The 20,260-nt window shown below is 34.9% G+C and overlaps 1 protein-coding gene across 1 annotated transcript in view; it reads right to left on the minus strand.

The window, feature by feature from the left end:
- Nucleotides 1–20,260, minus strand: part of LOC145280253 (uncharacterized) — an 85,025-nt gene that overhangs the window by 35,912 nt on the left and 28,853 nt on the right. Inside the window, exons 7-10 of the mRNA XM_080132027.1 lie at nucleotides 16,669–16,771; nucleotides 14,707–14,879; nucleotides 10,155–10,259; nucleotides 5,935–6,015 (exon numbers count right to left, since the gene is read on the minus strand). Of these exons, the coding sequence (XP_079988153.1) occupies nucleotides 5,935–6,015; nucleotides 10,155–10,259; nucleotides 14,707–14,879; nucleotides 16,669–16,771 (462 nt within the window). The remainder of the gene's footprint in view (nucleotides 1–5,934; nucleotides 6,016–10,154; nucleotides 10,260–14,706; nucleotides 14,880–16,668; nucleotides 16,772–20,260) is intronic.

A 20,260-nucleotide genomic window follows, 5' to 3' on the forward strand; every position in this document is an offset into this window, starting at 1 on the left:
ATTTGGTAAATTGGATTAAGGGACGGATCATCAAGAATTTGGTTACATTGGACTTGAAGACAATCATATTGTAGTCAGCTGGAAAGCAGGAAAACGAAACAGAGTTCCACAGGCGTGCAGTTCTAAAAAAAAACTTTGTTCATGGAATCTATATTTAGGTTTAGCCACAGATAAAGAGTGGGAGAAATTACTGATAGTAGTTTCGGCTAGACGAGTGTTATTCATGAAAATTTGGAGACGGGGAACCATAGATTGAAGCTCAGATAAGCACTTGCTATGAAAACAATGATAAAACAGAGATAGGCTCGCAACGTCTCTTCTGTGAGAAAGAGATTGCAGGGAAGAGAAAAGGACATCCCCCACCAGGTTACAGTCTACTTTGAACTCAAGGCAGGATAAGGTCTTTCTAGCAGCTCCTGCCCAGATGTGACAACAGTACTTCATCCTTGGACGTACCTGGCTCTTATATAGAGCCTGTCTCTGCTTTATCGTAATTTTCATGGCAAGTGCTAGTTTGAGCGCCAATCTTTGATCCCCCCTGGCCTGACTTTTGCAAAAAACACTCGTCTAACTGAAAACACTATCAATAATTTCCCCGACTCTTTATCTATGCCTAAACCTAAACGTAGATTCTATAAACGAAGCTTCTTTCTTAGAACTACATGCTGTGGAACTCTTCCGTTTTCCATCTTTTCAACAGAAAATGGTGGTTTTCAAGTCCAACATAAACAAGTTCTTGATAAGCCGTCCCCTTAAGTAATTCAATTTACCAAATTTCCACTACTAATGATTTTTCCCATTGACTACTGTACACTCATTAACCCTTATCCTCGAGTGGTCTCCAGGCCTTGATAAGTGGCAATTCCTTTGTAAAAAAAAAATACACATAGTAGACAAGACAAAGAATAACTCACTCACTTTTCTGTGCAATAACATTTATCTGCTTGTTCTCCTGCCACGTGTGACTTCTCATCACGGCTGTGACGTTTCTCATGTGATTGTCTTGTCTAACGCGTTTTCTCTTCTTTTTATAGCCTTTTTCCTTAAAGTGACGTCATTTTGCACTTGAATACGTGCGCCCACCCCCTGTTATAAACAGAAGTTAACTTTCTTTTTTCTTTTACTCTATTTTTTATTGATCCCAAACAAGGCATATTGCCACTTGAAACGTTAGGGGCTACTATTTGGAATCATGTCTAACAGAGGACTGTGGGGAGTTGAGTAGCAAGATATCTGTTCACATTACATTTAAACTTCTGCAGGTTAGTAAAGTCAGCAAAGCAGGAAACAGGAAGGGAATTTCAAAGTCAAGCAGTCTGAGTGGATAAACTATTAAAGTAGGTTTTCCAGCATCTAGGGACCTCAACAGGGTGAGATTTTCCTTCTTGCTGGCTTAGTTGGGAGTATGTATGTTGAGGGGGGCACACATGCTATCGGTTCATTAAAGTGCATTCCATTAAAATACGAGTAAAACAGGTACGGGAATGCGATATTGTGGTGATGGGGCAGAAGTTGGAGTATTGAACCTATTACATTTGAGACTCTTTTTTGAACCCCGAGTGAGAGGCCAGGGATAGATGCACCAGCCCAGATGTGGCAACAATACTCCATGCATGGGCGAATCGAGGCTTTGTAAAGACATAAGATGCTCTCTGGTGTGAATAATTTTCTAGCACGGTAAAGGGAGCCCAACTTCTTTGCAGCAGCCTTGGCAATGTCCTTAATGCATTTGTTTCAATTGATGTCGCCTGTGAATATTAGGTCGAGGAGTTTGAAAGATGGGCCCGAATCAAGACTGTACCCTTATCAACCATGTGTCTGATAGTATAGATGCTGTGGATCTTACAGAAACTTAAAAACCTAAACAAGATTTTCGATGATGATTTTGAAGATGAAAGGTTGACAGAAAAGCAATGTGATTCAATGTTTGACAAACAACTTAATTTAAACTAGAGATTATAAAAAAAAAATTTTATAGGCTGGACAGAGATATATATCACCGAACACGCTAATCGATAAATGTTGCTGATGACTTGAGGAGAGCTGAGTAGTCCCCCTACAGCATTCAATATCACCCACTATAGCAGGAAATATAAAACTGTTCTTCCGTCGTTGTAGATGAAGAACATCAACATCACTAATAATGACTTGCTTATGACATTTTTGGAGGCAAGAGTTGTTCTATCTCCAACTACATCTGTTATATATTGGTTATCATTGAAGGCAACATTTACGTTTTCTATATAACATAAGAAGATTCTGTGTGCGTATGCTTGTCTCTAATATAAATGGTTGTGTGTTTGATTGTTATAAAGGGAATCGTGTGTGTGACATGTAATTTCAGAACCTACCTCTGCTTCTTCAAAACGGACCATCTGGAAATTTCTCATCCTGGAGGGAGACTTGATACCTGTTTGATGAAGATTTATCACTCCAAGACGATGAATGGGTTTTATAGTTTTTATTTCACTTTCCCCAGAGGTCCTGCAGAAGTGGAAGTGAAATCGGCTTGTGTGGGTTCTTCTTCACACACGTCAGCGTTCGTCTCCCCCCCCTCCCCAGTTAAGAGGGGGAGACAATGGAAAAACCGTCCGTCTTCTTCAAATTCCAAATCAAATCTCTCAGATCTAGCCAACCCTGACCACGTCACATATACGTAATCTGGTCAGCTGACCTTCGGTTCTGGTAAACGTGTCTACCTCCACGTTTACTCACCCCTCTCTCTCTCTCTCTCTCTCTCTCTCTCTCTCTCTCTCTCTCTCTCTCTCTCTCTCTCTGTAACACATCTTTCCTGAGTCGACACTGTTTTATTTCAATGTCAAGTAAAACTTCAGGATGACTGGAAACAATGCCGAGATAAGCGGAGAGCATAGAGCATAGAGTGCTTGCTATTCTCAAATGGTCACCTATCTGGTACTGGCCAGGCGCATCTTTGCTTAACTTCGGTAATCTGACTAGAATCAGTATATCAATGTGATTATGTTGTATATATACAAAACATATACACAGTCACACCCATATATATGAACACACCTTTAATATATATATATATATATATATATATATATATATATATATATATATATATATATATATATGTGAACAAAGGATTAATAAAACATGTTAAAAGACATCTTGAAAAAGAGTTAAAAACATATTTAATTTTAAAAAAGGAAGCACAAGATAAGTGGATAGTGCTTAATCCGCGGAGTTTCGAAGAAATACTCTCCTTCTCATCAGAGGACAGGAATTAGCAAAATGCAGGATCGGATTTTGCATATAAAAGTATTTAATGAAACTACAAGTAAGCCACAGATCTTACTTGGTTAAAAAAAAAAAAGGTGAGGTAAGGGGAATAGGAAGTAAAAGAAAAATGATAAAAAGATTTCACATGAATGGATAGTCCGGTGAAGGGTAAAAAATCCAAGAATGATAAAATCCAAAACGGTTGAATTAAAAATTTCCAATCCAATGGGTAAATTCCAAATGGTCCAAAATGATCCAAAAGGCAGAATTTACTTGATTCCTCCAGCCTTGACAGACGTGTTTTAAATATTCTCTCCAGTGCTTTTTCTTTTAATGATTTGGAATTCATTCCATTTGGGATTTTTTCCAAGGAACTCTGCCTTTTGGATCATTTTGGACCATTTGGAATTTACCCATTGGATTGGAAATTTTTAATTCGACCGTTTTGGATTTTACCATTCTTGGATTTTTTACCCTTCACCGGACTATCCATTCATGTGAAATCTTTTTATCATTTTTCTTTTACCTCCTATTCCCCTTACCTCACCTTTTTTTTTTTAAACCAAGTAAGATCTGTGACTTACTTGTAGTTTCATTAAATACTTTTATATGCAAAATCCGATCCCGCATTTTGCTAATTCCTGCCCTCTGATGAGAAGGAGAGTATTTCTTCGAAACTCCGTGGATTAAGGACTATCCACTTATCTTGTGCTTCCTTTTTTAAAATTAAATATGTTTTTAACTCTTTTTCAAGATGTCTTTTAACATGTTTTATTAATCATTTGTTCATATTATAAGCTCTATTTCCTTTTCGGTTTTATTGAGCTTTTACATCTGGTTGAGATTACTTTACTTGTAAATATTAACTCTTTAATATTTATAATATATTTTAAGTTTACCATTTTGATTACCTTGGTAAACTTATTGTAATTTTTATTTTTATTTTTTATATATATATATATATATATATATATATATATATATTTCTTCAATGGTGAAAAAACCGGACGAGAGTGCTCAATGTGTAGCCAGAGCAGTATATAGGAAATTTATTGCTGTGAGTCCAGAATGAATTTACATATTGTTTCCGCTAGGAAGATATCCTCTGAAGATGAGGAGAGATCTGGTCGGGTCTCTCCTCATCTTCAGAGGATATCTTCCTAGTGGAAACAATATGTAAATTCATCCTGGACTCACAGCAATAAATTTCCTATATATAAATTTATTCCCATATATATATATATATATATATATATATATATATATATATATATATATATATATATATATATAATTTCCTATATATATATATATATATATATATATATAAATAAAATAAAATTCAATTAACATTCTTGAAGTTATATATTTGGATTTTACCGTCACTGGATTATTTGTCTTCCACCAGACTATCCATTCACGTGTATTCACCTTTTTCTTCACCATATTCCCTCTGCTTCACTTTTTTGTTATCAAGTAAGATCTTTGACTTACTTGTTGTTTCATCAAATACTTTTGTATGAAAAATCCGATCCCGCATTTTGCTAATTCCTACCCTCGGATGAGAAGGAAAGTATTTTTTGAAACTCTGCGGATTAAGGACTATCCACTTATCTAGTGTTTCCTTTTCAGATTAAATATGTTTTTAACTTTTTTTCAAAGTGTTTTTTAACATGTTTTATTAACTGTTTGCTCGTATATATATATATATATATATATATATATATATATATATATATATATATATATATATAAAAGTGAAAGTGTCTGTGTGTGTGTACATTTCCATACGCAATAACTCTGTCAATTTTAAGCCTACAGAGTCAAAATTTGATACATAGATGGTACTGAGATTTGGGAAAATCGATGTGATTGGTTTTCGGACAGAAATTTGGCGATTAAGGGGTCAAAGTTCAACGATTTGACCTTTGAGACCTCTACCAAACTCCTCCTACAATATTGGGTCTAAACACGTGAAATTTTAGATATAGATTCCTTGGACATGAATCTAACTTAATAACGTTATTTGAGCCCTAAACAATAAATTTTAAGGGGTCATACTAGGGGTCAAAGTTAAAAAAATTGACCGTTTTTTTTTGTTTTCGGACACCCTCTCTCTCTCTTTCTCTCTCTCTCTCTCTCTCTCTCTCTATATATATATATATATATATATATATATATATATATATATATATATATATATATATATATATATATATATATATATATATATACAGGGTGTCCGAAAATGAGCTGCACATTTGTTGGTAAAAAATAAATTAAATAGCAATTAAATAAAGAAAATATTTTTTTTTATTTAAGCGTATGTCAAAAGCCATTTTATTTCACATTTTTAAATATTAAATCGGCCAAATTTTTCCTATCATTGCTAACGGATTTCGATGACAATAAAAATATAGGAGTGTGAAATATTCATTGATCATCATTGCATCCTGGGCAACGTCGGGTCTCCCTGCTAGTATTCAGACAAAAGTGTGGGTTGGCCAAAGGAGAGGCTTCATGTCCAGTCACAACAAACAGTTATTTGAAATGTAACAAAAAGGATAACATTTGTTTTTATTTTATTATAAATTTTGGTAAAATCCGTGACGTATGAATTTTTATTTGGAAATATGACGTCATATTGATTTAACTATTGAATCAAAAGAAGGTAAAAATAATACTCACATCAAGAGATTTAATTTGAAGCAAAACAGGTAAATTCATCTCAATATCAGTTGATTTGTCAGAAACTTCTTGCCAATTATCCTATGAAGAAAATAAATAATATCATGTGTTGTGGCAGATTGTGTGTGTGTGCGCGTGCGCGTGTGTGTGTGTGTATATAAGGGTGAGTATGTGTGCATGTGAGGATGAGTTTGTGAGAGTGAGGGTGAGTGTGTGGTTATGTGAGAGTGAAGGTGAGTTTGTGTATGTGTGTGTGTGTGTACACGAGAGTGAATGTATGTGTGTATATGAGGGTGAGTTTGTATGTGTGTGAGGATGACTGTGTGTGTGAGAATGAGTTTGTTTGTGTGTGTGTGTAAGGGTGAATGTGTGTGCACATATGAGTTTGTATGTGTGTGTGTGTGTGTGTGTGTGTGTGTGTGTGTGTGTGTGTGTGTGTGTGTGTAAGGGTGAGTGGGTAATGAGTGAGAGTGGAAAAAATAAAGGACAACAAAAGAAAAACAATAAAAAGAGACAATTTTTAAATGAAACCAATGTACATCCATAAGTAAAATGTGATAATGTTAATAATAATATTATTATTAGTAGTAGTAGTATCATTATCATTATTAGTATTATTATTGTTATTTGTAGTAGTAGTAGTAGCATTATTATTATTATTATTATTAGTAGTAGTAGTAGTAGTAGTAGTAGTAGTAGTAGTTAATTAGGTGTTCTCACACAAATCATTATCCGTGATTGCTTACTGGCAACACCGAGTGGTGTTCCCTGGAGTCTGAGTGACAACAACTCTCTACAGATTTCCAGCACTCCATCTCTTTCGATACCATTGTGAATCATTTTACATTCAAAAACGATTTATTACTGAACACGACCGTTGGCCTTCTATGGAGCTCTGAATCCAATGAGCCTCACCAAGAAAACGGCATATCAACCCTTTTCAGGTTATTTAATGCCAAATCCAGTGATTTTGAAGAAAGAAATTTTAATAGGATATATATATTTTTTTCTTTTTTTTTTCAAGTCAGTTTTTATTTAACCCATAGTTGGGACCGTAACAGGTACAACCACTCCGGGTCAGAGTGGACCTGGGAGCAATGGCAATTAAAAGTTGGCTCCACACTCCCCAAAGCCTGCAAGATGAAGCCTCATCATCGGATATAGTTTAAGGTCATATCCAGGACCATTTTGTATTTCTAGAAGTTTCACTTTCTTTGGATTCGTTAGATGTTCTTTTATGCATTTATGCTGTAGTCAGTCGGCGTCACCTGGTTATGTCGGTGTTATGTATCTGCACTCAATGATTTTCTTTAATATTTTAGGTTTTTACGAGTTCCGTGCATTATATCAATTCTTCCCAAGATTCCAATATCTCTTAATTTTTTCTAGGTTTTTCAAAACTATTCTTGCCGTTCTTAAAATTATTAATATTGCAGTAAATTTCTTCATATTTCATATTCAATTAAGCTCTCTGGAAAGTTGTACGTATTTGTTTAATTCTGCATCCATGATCTTCACCCTGTGAATTGTTGGGATGGCAAAATCTGTGACTTTTCAGATGGCCTTCTTTCTTGTTAAGTATTATCACATCCGATTTTATTGATTGGAAGTGTTTGTCCATTTGTCCTTTCATATCCCTGTCTATGAGGCTTTCGTTAAGAGTCGCACTTCTTTGTCTACAAAACCATTAAGCGGAAGTGACGCCAGAGAAATTTGAAGGTATAGACGACCAAGACTGTATATAACTTTTTTTTTTTTAAAAGCAAATATTTAAATAGAAGTTTTATTCAAACAATCTTTATTTGAACTTTTATTACAAAATTATAAACTTTATGATAAAAATATGTTTATGAATTGTTTTTTTTTAATCAAATATTAGAGGTGTTGGAATTTTTTTTTTACATTAAGCATAAAAATATAACTGTTATAAAAATATTTATGAACTGCTTTTTTTTTTGTTTCAGTGAGATTTATTAAAAAATATTTATATGTTTTTGCTTGATTTAAAAAACAGTTCATAAAAATATTTTATTATAAAGGTTATAATTTTGTAATAAAAGTTCAAATGAATACACAAAAAACAGTTCATAAATACATTAAAAACAGTCCATAAATACACAAAAAACAGTTCATAAATACATTAAAAACAGTTCATAAATACATTAAAAACAGTTCATAAATACATTAAAAACAGTCCATAAATACATTAAAAACAGTTCATAAATACACAAAAAACAGTTCATAAATACACAAAAAACAGTTCATAAATACACAAAAAACAGTCCATAAATACATTAAAAACAGTTCATAAATACACAAAAAACAGTTCATAAATACACAAAAAACAGTCCATAAATACACAAAAAACAGTCCATAAATACATTAAAAACAGTTCATAAATACATTAAAAAAACAGTTCGGAAATATTTTTTATAACTTCTATTTTTATGTTTGACGTGAAAAAAAATCCAACACCTTTGACGTTGGATTAAAAAAACAATTCATAAACATATTTTTATTATAAAGGTTATTATTTTGTTATAAGATTTCAAATAAAGATTGTTTGAATAAAACCTCTATTTTTATATTTGCTTTCAAAAAAGAAGTCTGCATTATATACAGTGTTGATCATCCGTACCTTAAAATTTGTCTAATGTCACTTCTGCCGAATGGTTTTGTAAAAAAAAAGTGCCAATTTTAACGAAAACCATCTATGCTATGATTTTCGTTTTCCATTAATGTTTTTGATTTGTATGAGTACCATTTGTCTGTGTTTTAGAAGTTCAATCGTTTGCATAGTTCTTAATAAATTGCTTTCCCCAAGCAGTTATCTATGTTTTGTATTGCTTTTGCATTAGTTTCCTGCAATCGCTTATGATGTGATTGACTATTGTGTCTCCTTGTTCACAGAGTCTACATTCACTGTTTTCTTGGATTTTGCCCATCTCACGTCGGGATCGCCACTGTTGCAAAGCTGAGGAGAAAGGGAACACTTTTAAACAAGTAAATTAATATTCGTACAATGTATTCTCAGTACGTCGTCATACGAACGTATATAAGTTTTTATAGTGCAACTTCAATCACTACAAGAAACCTTCTTTACCACCAATAGCAATGGCCAAAGACTCTTTATCTAAAAGTACATTTTTTAAACTCCTTGGCTTAACGTTCACAGGAAACATGAGTTGGAAAAATCACATTGAGAGCATTGCCAGGACTGCTGCGAAAAAGGTAGATTCTTTCTACCATGCTAGAAAGCTACTAACGCCCAAAAGTATCCTGTACCTCTATAAGACCTCCATTCACCCATGCATGGAGTATTGTTGTCATATTTGGGCTGGTGTATCTGCTACTAGTCTCTCACTCCTAGACAGGGTTCAAAAGAAAGTTGCCAACCTGATAGGTCCTGAACTGTCATCTAAGCTTCAGCCTCCGTCCCATCGACGAAATGTAGCATCCTTCTGCCTGTTCTACAAGTACTTTAACGGTGAATGCTCTGACGGATTGCAAGCACTTGTACCCCCTCGACGTAAATACTCCCTACAAACCTGACAAGCAGCAAAATCCCACCCCTTCACAGTTGAGATCCCTAGATGTAAGAGAGCCTTCTACTCTAATAGTTTCTTCCCCAGAACCGCTAAATTTGGAATTCCCTTCCAGGTTCCTGCTTCCCCAATTGTACTGACATGCAGAAGTTCAAGTGTAACGTGAACCGACATCTTGCTGCCCAACTCCCCACATAGTACTCCTGTAGCCTGTGTTCCTAATAGTAGCCCCCCTACATCAAAGTGGCAATGTGCCTTGTTTGGGGTGAAAATGTAATTTTAAAAAAAATTTTTAATTTCTTCAATGTTGCCACATGAAAATCATACTTTCGTTCATTGTTGTTTGTGCCATCTTATCATGGAAAAGGTGTGATCATTGTAAGTAGATTGTGGTCTTGCAATTTACCTTAAAACGAAGCTTATACCTGTGGAGGCGAACGGAATGTACGTCTGATCAAATCGGATTTTCGGGCGAGAGAGAGAGATAGCTAGATAATGGAAGCGGAAAGTAGAATGCAGAATAAGAAGTAGAGACGCCACCTGCCGGAAAAATTAAAAACTAACACAAGAGCAAATGACCGTAGCGTTATTGATGAATGTTTGTGTGCGCGACAGTTTTACCTGATTGCATTTTTTTGTGCAGATACATAAATAAGTATAATGAGGTTTACTTACAGCTGTAAAATAATATTCCATAGTGACATTAAATGGGATTCCAGAAACTTCATAATTGAGAACTTGTGCTATAAAGATGTCGCAAAGAATCCCGTTGAAGAATCGCTGAAAATTAAAAATATTAAAATATTTATAACTGTATGATTTCTGACACTCGTGACATTTTATAAAACATAGTCAAACTCAGAACATAAAAGACATAATGCAGGGTTGAACGATAAAGTTGTCACACTAGAAAAGACAACATAATTCCATTTCCATTTGATGAAAATCGGCTAGTTGTGTAGAAATTTCAAGAGCGATAGAAGCCTTTCATCATGTCTGAAAGTGACACAATATTAAATGAGCAAGATCGGAGATGTGCCACTGTACAACTCATGCTCTCTACCAATCCAAGTTATGACAATATATTGCCAACACTCTCAAAATGCAAATCCAGACGGTTCAACACTTAAGGGCACAGCTCAACAGTTTTCAGCCATGGTTATGGTCTTTGGTATGGTTTCAAGTAAGGGCCACATCATGCCACCTCACATCTTCGAAGTCAGCTTGAAAGTCAACACCAAAGTGTACCTGGATGTGGTGATCCCCTGGTGCAATCATGTGACCGCTGGCACACCCTCGGTGTGACAGTAAGACTTGGCAACAGCCCACAAGTCCAAAGAGACTCAGGCTTGGCTTCAGAGAAGTGCTACGACTTTGTACATTTTTCTCACTGGCCCTCCCTCCTCCCTCAATCTAAACCAGCTGGACTACTTTGTTCGGTCATATGTCGAGAACATCACCAACATGACCTCCCACAGCACCAAAGCCAGCCTATCTGCAGAGTATTCGCCTAGTTCCAGACCCGTATGGAGGTGGTGATTGAGGCTGAAGGCAACTACATTGAATAGATGTCAGCTCTACTACATAATCAAGTACCGATGGTACTGCTGTCACCCATTTCCCATCCAATCTAATATTCTTTGCCTTCCCCTGGCTCTCTTTCCGTCAGTTTCGTTCTCCAAGATGTGCCTTTCAATGGCCTCTTTTTCACACAATAGGTGTCCAACAAAGCGGCATTGTCTTTCTTTGATGGTCCGCATCAGCAAGAGATCGACCTTCATTCTTCTTAGGACTTCAGCATTTGACACTCTCTCTGTCCAAGAAATGCTAAGCATTCGCCGATAGAACCACATCTCAGCTGCCTTTAAACGTCCACTCATCACTTTGTTGATTATCCAAGACTCACATCCGAATGCCAGACCAGACTAGACGTAACATTTTAGCAGCATTTTCTTGATTTCAAGACTCAGATTTTGTGCCCCCAGAACGCCTTTCATATTCATAAACGTTTTCTTATAGGATACTCATGCTTCTTTTGATCCGGATTTCCATGATGTTGACTAGGGCTTGACCAGAAGCTGGCGAGAACTGCTGGAACAAGCAAAGAGCTGATCAAATGTTTAAATGCTAAAAAAAATATATACTTCAACTTTTTGTGAAGCAAAAATATAAATCTACTAGCAAGCTGCTCGGCGTTGCCCGGTCGTATAAGATGTATAAATATTATATTCATACATAAACTGAGACATAAGTTCACTTTTTGTAAGTAAAAATAGAGAAAATACTCGGGCTCAGATCGAAACCAAAGCCTACTATAGTGAATCAAGTACGATAGCCATTTGGCCAGCTTGAGACGATCTTTAAGAAGTGTTTTAAAACATACTTATTTTTAGCACAATGAATCTGTCGTGCAAACCATTCATGCCTGCGCATTCGTGGAATAATTAACAGATAAAAATCCGATGACCCCCATGTACCAATTGTTTAATATTTACCCCATAGCAATCCGTTTTTCAGATGAAAACCAATTAAAATTTTTCCACATGTCTGAATATCCTGTATATCAAATTACAAGTCTGTAGATACAAAAATGTGCTCCGACGAACTTGAACTTATGCCCCTTTAACAAAAATAGATTCAACTAACCCAGCATTGAGCAAAAATCCCACCCCTTTAATGTAGAGGTCCAGAGATCCAGGAAAAGCTTTTTACTCTGATAGTTTCTTTCCTAGAACTGCTTGCCTTCGGACTTCCCTTTCTGTTCCCTGTGTTCACGACTGTACCAACATGTATAAATTTAAATGTAACAAATATCTCACTTACAAATTTGGTCACTAATTCACAGTCCCGTTTGTGTTTAAGTAGCAATGTGCCAATAGTGCCAATTCTCTTCCTGATCTCTGTGTCCTCGACTATATTAACATCCAGAAATTTAAATGTAATGTGAACAAATATCTCGCTGAACAACTCCCCACTTAGGATGCCCTCTATATGTAAAGCAGTTCTAGGAAAGAAACTATCAGAGTAAAAAGTTTTTCCTGGATCTCTGGACCTCTACATTAAAGGGGTGGGATTTTGCTCAATGCTGGGTTAGTTGAATCTATTTTTGTTAAAGGGGCATCAGTTCAAGTTCGTTGGAGCACATTTTTGTATCTACAGACTATATGCGCCTTGTTTGGGGTATCTATATATTAATGGGATAGCAAGTGTGTTATTTATTTTGTGTGTCACGCTTACATCCGAGTGACTGTCGTTATGGACTTTTATTTCTTGTAATAAATAATTTTACCAAGAATTCTTCATAAGTTTGGTTTCGGTTTCGATTATAGCTGACGGATTCAAGTTATATATATTTATATATATATATATATATATATATATATATATATAAATATATATATATATATATATATATATATATATATATATATATATATATATATATATATAAATAAGAGCAAATAGTTAATAAAACATGTTTTATTAACTATTTGCTCTTATTATAACCTCTTCTCCTGCTTGGTTTTTTCGAGCTTTTACATCTGGCTGAGATAACTTTATAAATATTAATTCTTTAATATTTATAATATACTTTAGTTTTACCATCTTGGATCATTTTGGTAAATTTAATTGTAATTTTTATTTTATATGCATATATATATATATATATATATATATATATATATATATATATATATATATATAAACATATTTTTTTCATAAGTTTTGGTTTCGGTTTTGATTACAGCTGATGCACCCACATCATATAGATATATTTTTTTTATTTTTGAAATCGCAACTTTATAATATATAAAAATCGATAGAGCATCAACTCTATAATAATATATACAAAATATGCAAGAATTAAAATATCATATTTAAGCGTACTTTATGACAGGGCTATGCTGGGCGTCCCTGCTAGCTTCGATAAATATTTTTGCAATTTTAACAAAAGAGCTACAATAATATCAGAGCGTCTCCATTTACACTGAACATCTACAGAATGCCAACATCAATATATTACATATGAATCAGTCCCCTGTGGAATTTCCATAGGTCCCGCTTATATATATATTATACCATAGTACCTTTAACGTATATACATATGTGTGTCACAGTTTCCAGATTATAAATTATTCGATTGGGAGTATATAGATACACTAATTTAATCTTTGTAGTATGTTATCATATTCTATCATCCGTTTTAGTAAATAGGATCTCCTGATCACTGACGATGCAGTGTGAAAAAAAGAAATCAATTTTTTAAAAATTATGTCGCTTTTGGGTCATTTGTGAGACTAAAATATATCTTCTTGGTCTTCTGGCTAGGATCCAAGGGTAGTATCTGTTCTATCTAAAGATGGTATAATTTTATTGTGAGGTTCCTGTTCGCGCCGAGCGTCCATACCATGGAACTTTGTCACAAACTCCTATAATGATATTAGAGATAATATATTCTGACACTACATTAACCAGATTACTTAGATAAATATTTTTACAATTTTAACAAAAGGGCTACAATAATACAGCGGGTCTCCATTCACGCTGAACGTCCACAGGATGCCCAACAGCAATATATTACATATAAAAGGTGCTGTTGTGCAATTTCTACAGGTCACGTCACGCTAATATGAAAATAATCATATTATTATTAAATGGTTTAAACAAAATCCTTTCAACACTGATTGATTTTGTAGAAAAATGATTTACAACTATTTTTAAAATGACTCTGTGAGCTTAACCTTCCATTGTAGATATTGACTTGCTGCTCACCACAGCAAGATGTGACACAAGGTCTGAAGATGGGGATGTCAAGCCAGCACCCCTAAAAGAGGACCACTCTGGTTTAGCAAAAATTGCTTAGGCATCCATGTCTGCATTCCATGGTAAGGGCACCTCAGATAACAAGCAACTTGTCCCACCCGAAAGCTCGGTGGTAATGCCTGGGAAGGTGGACCTCCTAAGTAAAACCCAGGTGGTGTACCTCAGTTCCTGGCCCCACACCTGTTAGGCTGATTAAATTCTTCACTGGTATTTTCTACCCTGGTCTCCAAGCAACTGTACAGTTCTAACAAAAGGGCTGCAATAATATCGCGGGGTCTCCATTCAGGCTGAATGTTCACAGAATGCCCAGCAACAATATATCACATATGAAAGATACGGCTGAGGAATTTCCACAGGTCTCACTAGTAAAAATAGATAAAATACAAAAAACGTAACAACTCACCTGTCCTGCGTATTGATAATCATGGTTGAAATTAAACATTTCATAAGGATGTTTCATGCGGATGTTTGTCATTCCTGACGTCTTTTCCTCAATGTCAATTACAAGTAGATTTGATTGGCTCAGTCGCATGAGACGGCATTTGCCTGACACGCGATCAATTTTATAATTCACATCTGAAATGCAAAACAACAAATAATTATACAACAACATAATAGACAATCAAAAACGGGCAAAAGAATGGGTGTTTTATGCGAAATGGATGGTTAAATATAATTAAATTTGTGTTCATTTTTGCATTAAATACTAATCTTGCTTAATCTCTAACTGTGCATCAAATGGATACCATAATATTTCGTTTACTGCACGTATTATAACAAAGATACATACAAAGTTTCAGGCAAATCAATGCAGTAGTTTCAAAAAAGAAGTGGAACGGACAGACTAAGAGAAATATGAAAAAAATAAGTTCTGTGGGTTTGTTTGACGCCTTATTCATCCTCATTTATTATTCGGATAATCATGTTTGAAACACCAGTTCATCAGATCACTGAAGTTAAGCAACGTTGAGCCTGGCTAGTACCAGATGGGTGACCATTTGAAAATTCTAGGCGCTGTATGTGCTCTCCACTTATCTTGGCATTTGTTTCCAATCGTCCTGAACCTCCACTTTCCACTGGTATTTAACAATGTCGACTCAGGATAGGTGTGGTTGGGGATTTTGCCATAAAAATTCCATGCACTGGCATCCTTACAGTGAGTATCCATAGTCTGTTAGGACTGAAAGAAGCTACCATTTGTCCATGTATTTATGGGAATTTCTTTTTGGTTATTTTACTAAAACACGATTTCTTACTTTGAAACTCATATTTTTGGCTCATATTTTTGTAATAGTGCATCAACTCCTGTTACTCAGATTAAGTAGCAATACATTATTATTAAGATGCTTGAAATCTCGACCTTCTGTCTAGATTAATCCAAGGAATTTTAACCAACTATATCTCTTCATGGGACAACACTGTAAAAAAAAATGATTTTTTGACACAATGAAAAGAAGTCTGTCTGCAACATATATAACAGAGTTCATTTATTTTCCCCTCAAAATAACTCAAAATATAGCCATTTAAAAGCTAAATCCCTGGCAACAAAAGTGAGTACACCCATTCCAAAAAGTTATCAATATTAACATAAATGTCAACTCTTAATATTTCGTGTGGCCACCATCATTATCCAAAACTGCCTTTACTCTCCTGTGCATGGAGTTTACCAGAGCTTCACATGTAGCCACTGGAATACTCTTCCACTCTTCAATTACAACGTCGGGGAGCTGGTAGATATTTGAGACTTTGCGCACCTCCACCTTCTGCTTGAGGATGTCCCAAAGATGTTCTATTGGGTTCAAGTCTGGAGACATGCTTGGCCAGTCCATCACCTTTACCCTCAGCATCTTCAGTAAAGCAGTGGTTGTCTTGGATGCGTGTTTTGGGTAATTGTCATACTGGAACATTGCTCTGCGACCCAGTTTCTGAAGGGAGGGGATCATGCTCTGCTGGAGTTTTTGACAGTACGTGTTGGAGTTCATGTTTCCCTCAATGAAATGTAACTCTCCAATACCTGCAGAACTCATGCAGCCCCAGACCATGACATTCCCACCGCCATGTTGAGCATCATTCATTCATTTCAAATGAATCAGATGCCTATTGTTGGCATTCGTTTCCCTGATATCTTTCTAGTTTGAATTCTTTCCAGAAACACCTCTGCTGCTTCACAACTAATATTCCTAAATGAAAGTGTTTCTGTGGAACGAACTGGATTCGAAGTTGCGGCGCCTAGATTGCCAGTCTGTGTTGTTAACCATTTATCCACGATGATGATGATGATGATGATGATGATGATGATGATGATGATGATGATGATTCATGACATCTACCTGTATAAGTAAAAAGAAAAAAAATGAAAACTCACCCAAATTGAAATCATGAACCTCTGTTAGAAGTTCGCTTTCACCAGAATCTAAGTGCTTCCCATAATCCAACCGTACAAAGTGATTCCGTGTGTCAACCCAGACCTTCAAAAATGCCAAACATAGCTTATTAAAGAAAGAAAGCGAAATGTATTATATTATGACCCGGGCAACGTCGAGTATCCCGGGGAGAGAGATGGCTGACCGACATTTGAACTGGTGACAATGTTACTGAAATAAATTGTTTTGATAACGGAAAAATTAGACTGGAATTTAATGTCGAAATAATTAAGCCAGAAATATGTAAAACCAAAAAACCTTTAAAAGGATATTTTATAATATCAGCTTGAAATGTTTGGTTTGAATAAACAAATATACGTGACTAAAAGGCCAGGCAAGGATTTTGCTTACGTATATATATGATGTAACAAGTTTAGAGACACCTTAGAAAGTTAGAGTTGAGTTTCTAACGGGCGGCCGGGAGAGAGAGTCGAGAGACGGGATGGCACTCAGCAGGGGGCAAGATCTATAACTAAGATGGAGACAGGACTGTATCAGCATTTGACCTTTTGAAAATGGAAGCAACGTTTGGAATAAAGATTGCAAGAAAAGAAACCCGAGGTATGTTGTTCGTGGTAGAATTTTCGTTACAGCCTTCCATCCAACAAGAGCAAGGATGGGCCAAGTGGTTCTCTGATTGGCCGATTGTTGTAACGCCATAGAATGGTATTCGTCCCTTTTGTTGAAGGTATGTCTTCCTTTGTCTGACAAGAGACAAAATATTTATTCGTCTCTTATTTGTCGTTATATGCGAAAATATACCAGATATTGTTGTGTTTCTACCAGACACTTAGGACTCAGACGAAAAAGAAACACAAATATACAAGTCGGAGAACAATAAAAGTGTATTTAACTTCAAATAAATACAAATATAAAATAAGCAGTTTGCAAAACAATTGCGTTTGCGGCTTTTTAAGAAGTCCAAAAAAGTTCTTATTTTAACGCCTTCAGTTTGACGGCCCCATTCAAGTTCGGAAAGAAGAGAGATGAAATAATAAGTCTTTCCTCCACAGAGGTTTGAACGAAAAGAGAGTTTAAAGGGAATCTCTAGTCCCACGTAATAAATAGGTTGCCGTGATTGGTCGATGAGCCCACCTTTGGCTAATGAGACAAGGCCTTATTTAAAGTGTAAGGAAAGGAAATGAGAAGACGAAAAGGGAGGTAACTCTAGGTTTTTTATGTTGTTTTGTGACATTTTTAAGAACAAGCGATCACACGTAAATACTTGTATGAAGAACAGACGTAGATTCAATAAGACACTCGTTACATAGACACACACACACACACCCGCACACACACACACACACACACACACACACACACACATATATATATATATATATATATAAGAGCAAACAGTTAAACATGTTAAAAAACACTTTGAAATGAGTTAAAAACATATTTAATCTGAAAAGGATACACTAGATAAGTGGATAGTCCTTAATCCGCGGATTTTCAAAGAAATACTTTCCTTCTCATCAGAGGGTAGGAATTAGCAAAATGCGGGATCGGATTTTGCATGCAAAAGTATTTGATGAAACAACAAGTTAGTCAAAGATCTTACTTGATAACGAAAAAGTGAACCAGAGAGAATATGGTGAAGAAAAAGGTGAATACACGTGAATGGATAGTCTGGTGGAAGATAAATAATCCAGTGACGGTAAAATCTAAATATATAACTTCAAGAAAGTTAATTGAATTTCCATTTGCACAAGTAAAATATACAGAATATATACACACATCCACGGGAGTACAACATATATCTCCATTTTGATACCCCACTATCGAACAAATGCTATATAATCAGTTACTACCGCAACACAGATTTATTACAAAATAAACAACATTTTTTTATAATCTGTTTTTAATGTTTATGAAACCAAGTTTTTGTTTCAGCGTATTTAACTATTCTTGATAATAAGACATGTTCAATTAAAGGTTAAAAAGAGCAAAGACACATTTTTTTTACTGTTGAGACATAATTTCTGAAAATTAAAATCCACTCAAAGACAAAGGTTTAATGTGATTGGTAGATTGTCGATTAAATGATGAAGAATATTATGAGAAGATTGAAAGCAATAAATGAAATGAACAAAGTTTGATAATTTTACAACATTCAAAATTAAAATTACAACATTCAATATTAAAATTACAACATTCAATATTAAAATTACAACATTCAAAATTAAAATTACAACATTCAATATTAAAATTACAACATTCAATATTAAAATTACAACATTCAATATTAAAATTACAACATTCAAAATTAAAATTACAACATTCAATATTAAAATTACAACATTCAAAATTAAAATTACAACATTCAATATTAAAATTACAACATTCAATATTAAAATTACAACATTCAAAATTAAAATTACAACATTCAATATTAAAATTACAACATTCAATATTAAAATTACAACATTCAATATTAAAATTACAACATTCAAAATTAAAATTACAACATTCAATATTAAAATTACAACATTCAAAATTAAAATTACAACATTCAATATTAAAATTACAACATTCAATATTAAAATTAAAACATTCAAAATTAAAATTACAACATTCAAAATTAAAATTACAACATTCAGCATTCAAAACAGACTAGTCCGGCCGAAGGGGACATTTAATATCAAAAGTAAAAATAAACCAATGCGAACTAAACAGATAACATCAGTTCATTTTTATTTTTTTACTTGGAAGTTACCACTTATCAAGACCCGAAGGCCACTCGAGGATAATGGTTAATGAATGTAAGCTGATAATATAGTAATCGTTAATGGTGTAAATTGGATAGAATTTGATTATTAGGGAGTATGGCTAAACAAGAACTTGTTTACATTGGATTTGAATGCTACCATGTTGTATTCAACTGGGAAGCAGGCCAGCGGAACAGTGTTCCACAGACAGGCAGTTCTAGAAAAGAAGCTTTGTTCATGGAATCTGCGTTTGATTTAGGCACAGTTACAGAGTGGGGGGAATTGTTGATAATAGTTGTAGCTGCTTGAGTGCTTTTTGTGAAAGTTCGATAGAGTAGAGGCAGGCTCACAGCATGTTTCCTGTGTGAAAGAGGCTGTATGGAAGAGAAAAGGGCATCACCTACTACGTTTCGAAGAGGTTTTGAACTCTATCAAGGCTGGTTCGGATGCGCACAGCAGCTTCTGCCCAATGTGTCAGCAGTATTCCATTTTAGGGCATACCTAGCTCTTGTACAGATAGAGAATTGCATCAGCAGTGAAATACCTGCTGGAGCAGTAGAGTGATTCAATCATTTCTCCAGCGATCTTAGCAACAGATTTGATATGTGTGTTCCATTTCAGATCAGGAGTGAAGGTCAGTCTCAGAAGCTTGTCAAGGCATGGAGCTTCTTCAAGACGAGAGCCGTTCATTTCAATTGAGGCGTGATGGGGGATCAGAGCGATTATAATGAAAGAATAGAAGCTTGGTTCTCGATGCATTAAAATTAATCAGCCACCTTTTTCCCTATTGCACCACGTTCTCAAGATCAAATGAGAAAGAATC

This window comes from Euprymna scolopes, chromosome 7, assembly GCF_053919585.1.
Source record: "Euprymna scolopes isolate OS-2025 chromosome 7, ASM5391958v1, whole genome shotgun sequence".
In the NCBI taxonomy this organism is placed as follows: domain Eukaryota; kingdom Metazoa; phylum Mollusca; class Cephalopoda; order Sepiida; family Sepiolidae; genus Euprymna; species Euprymna scolopes.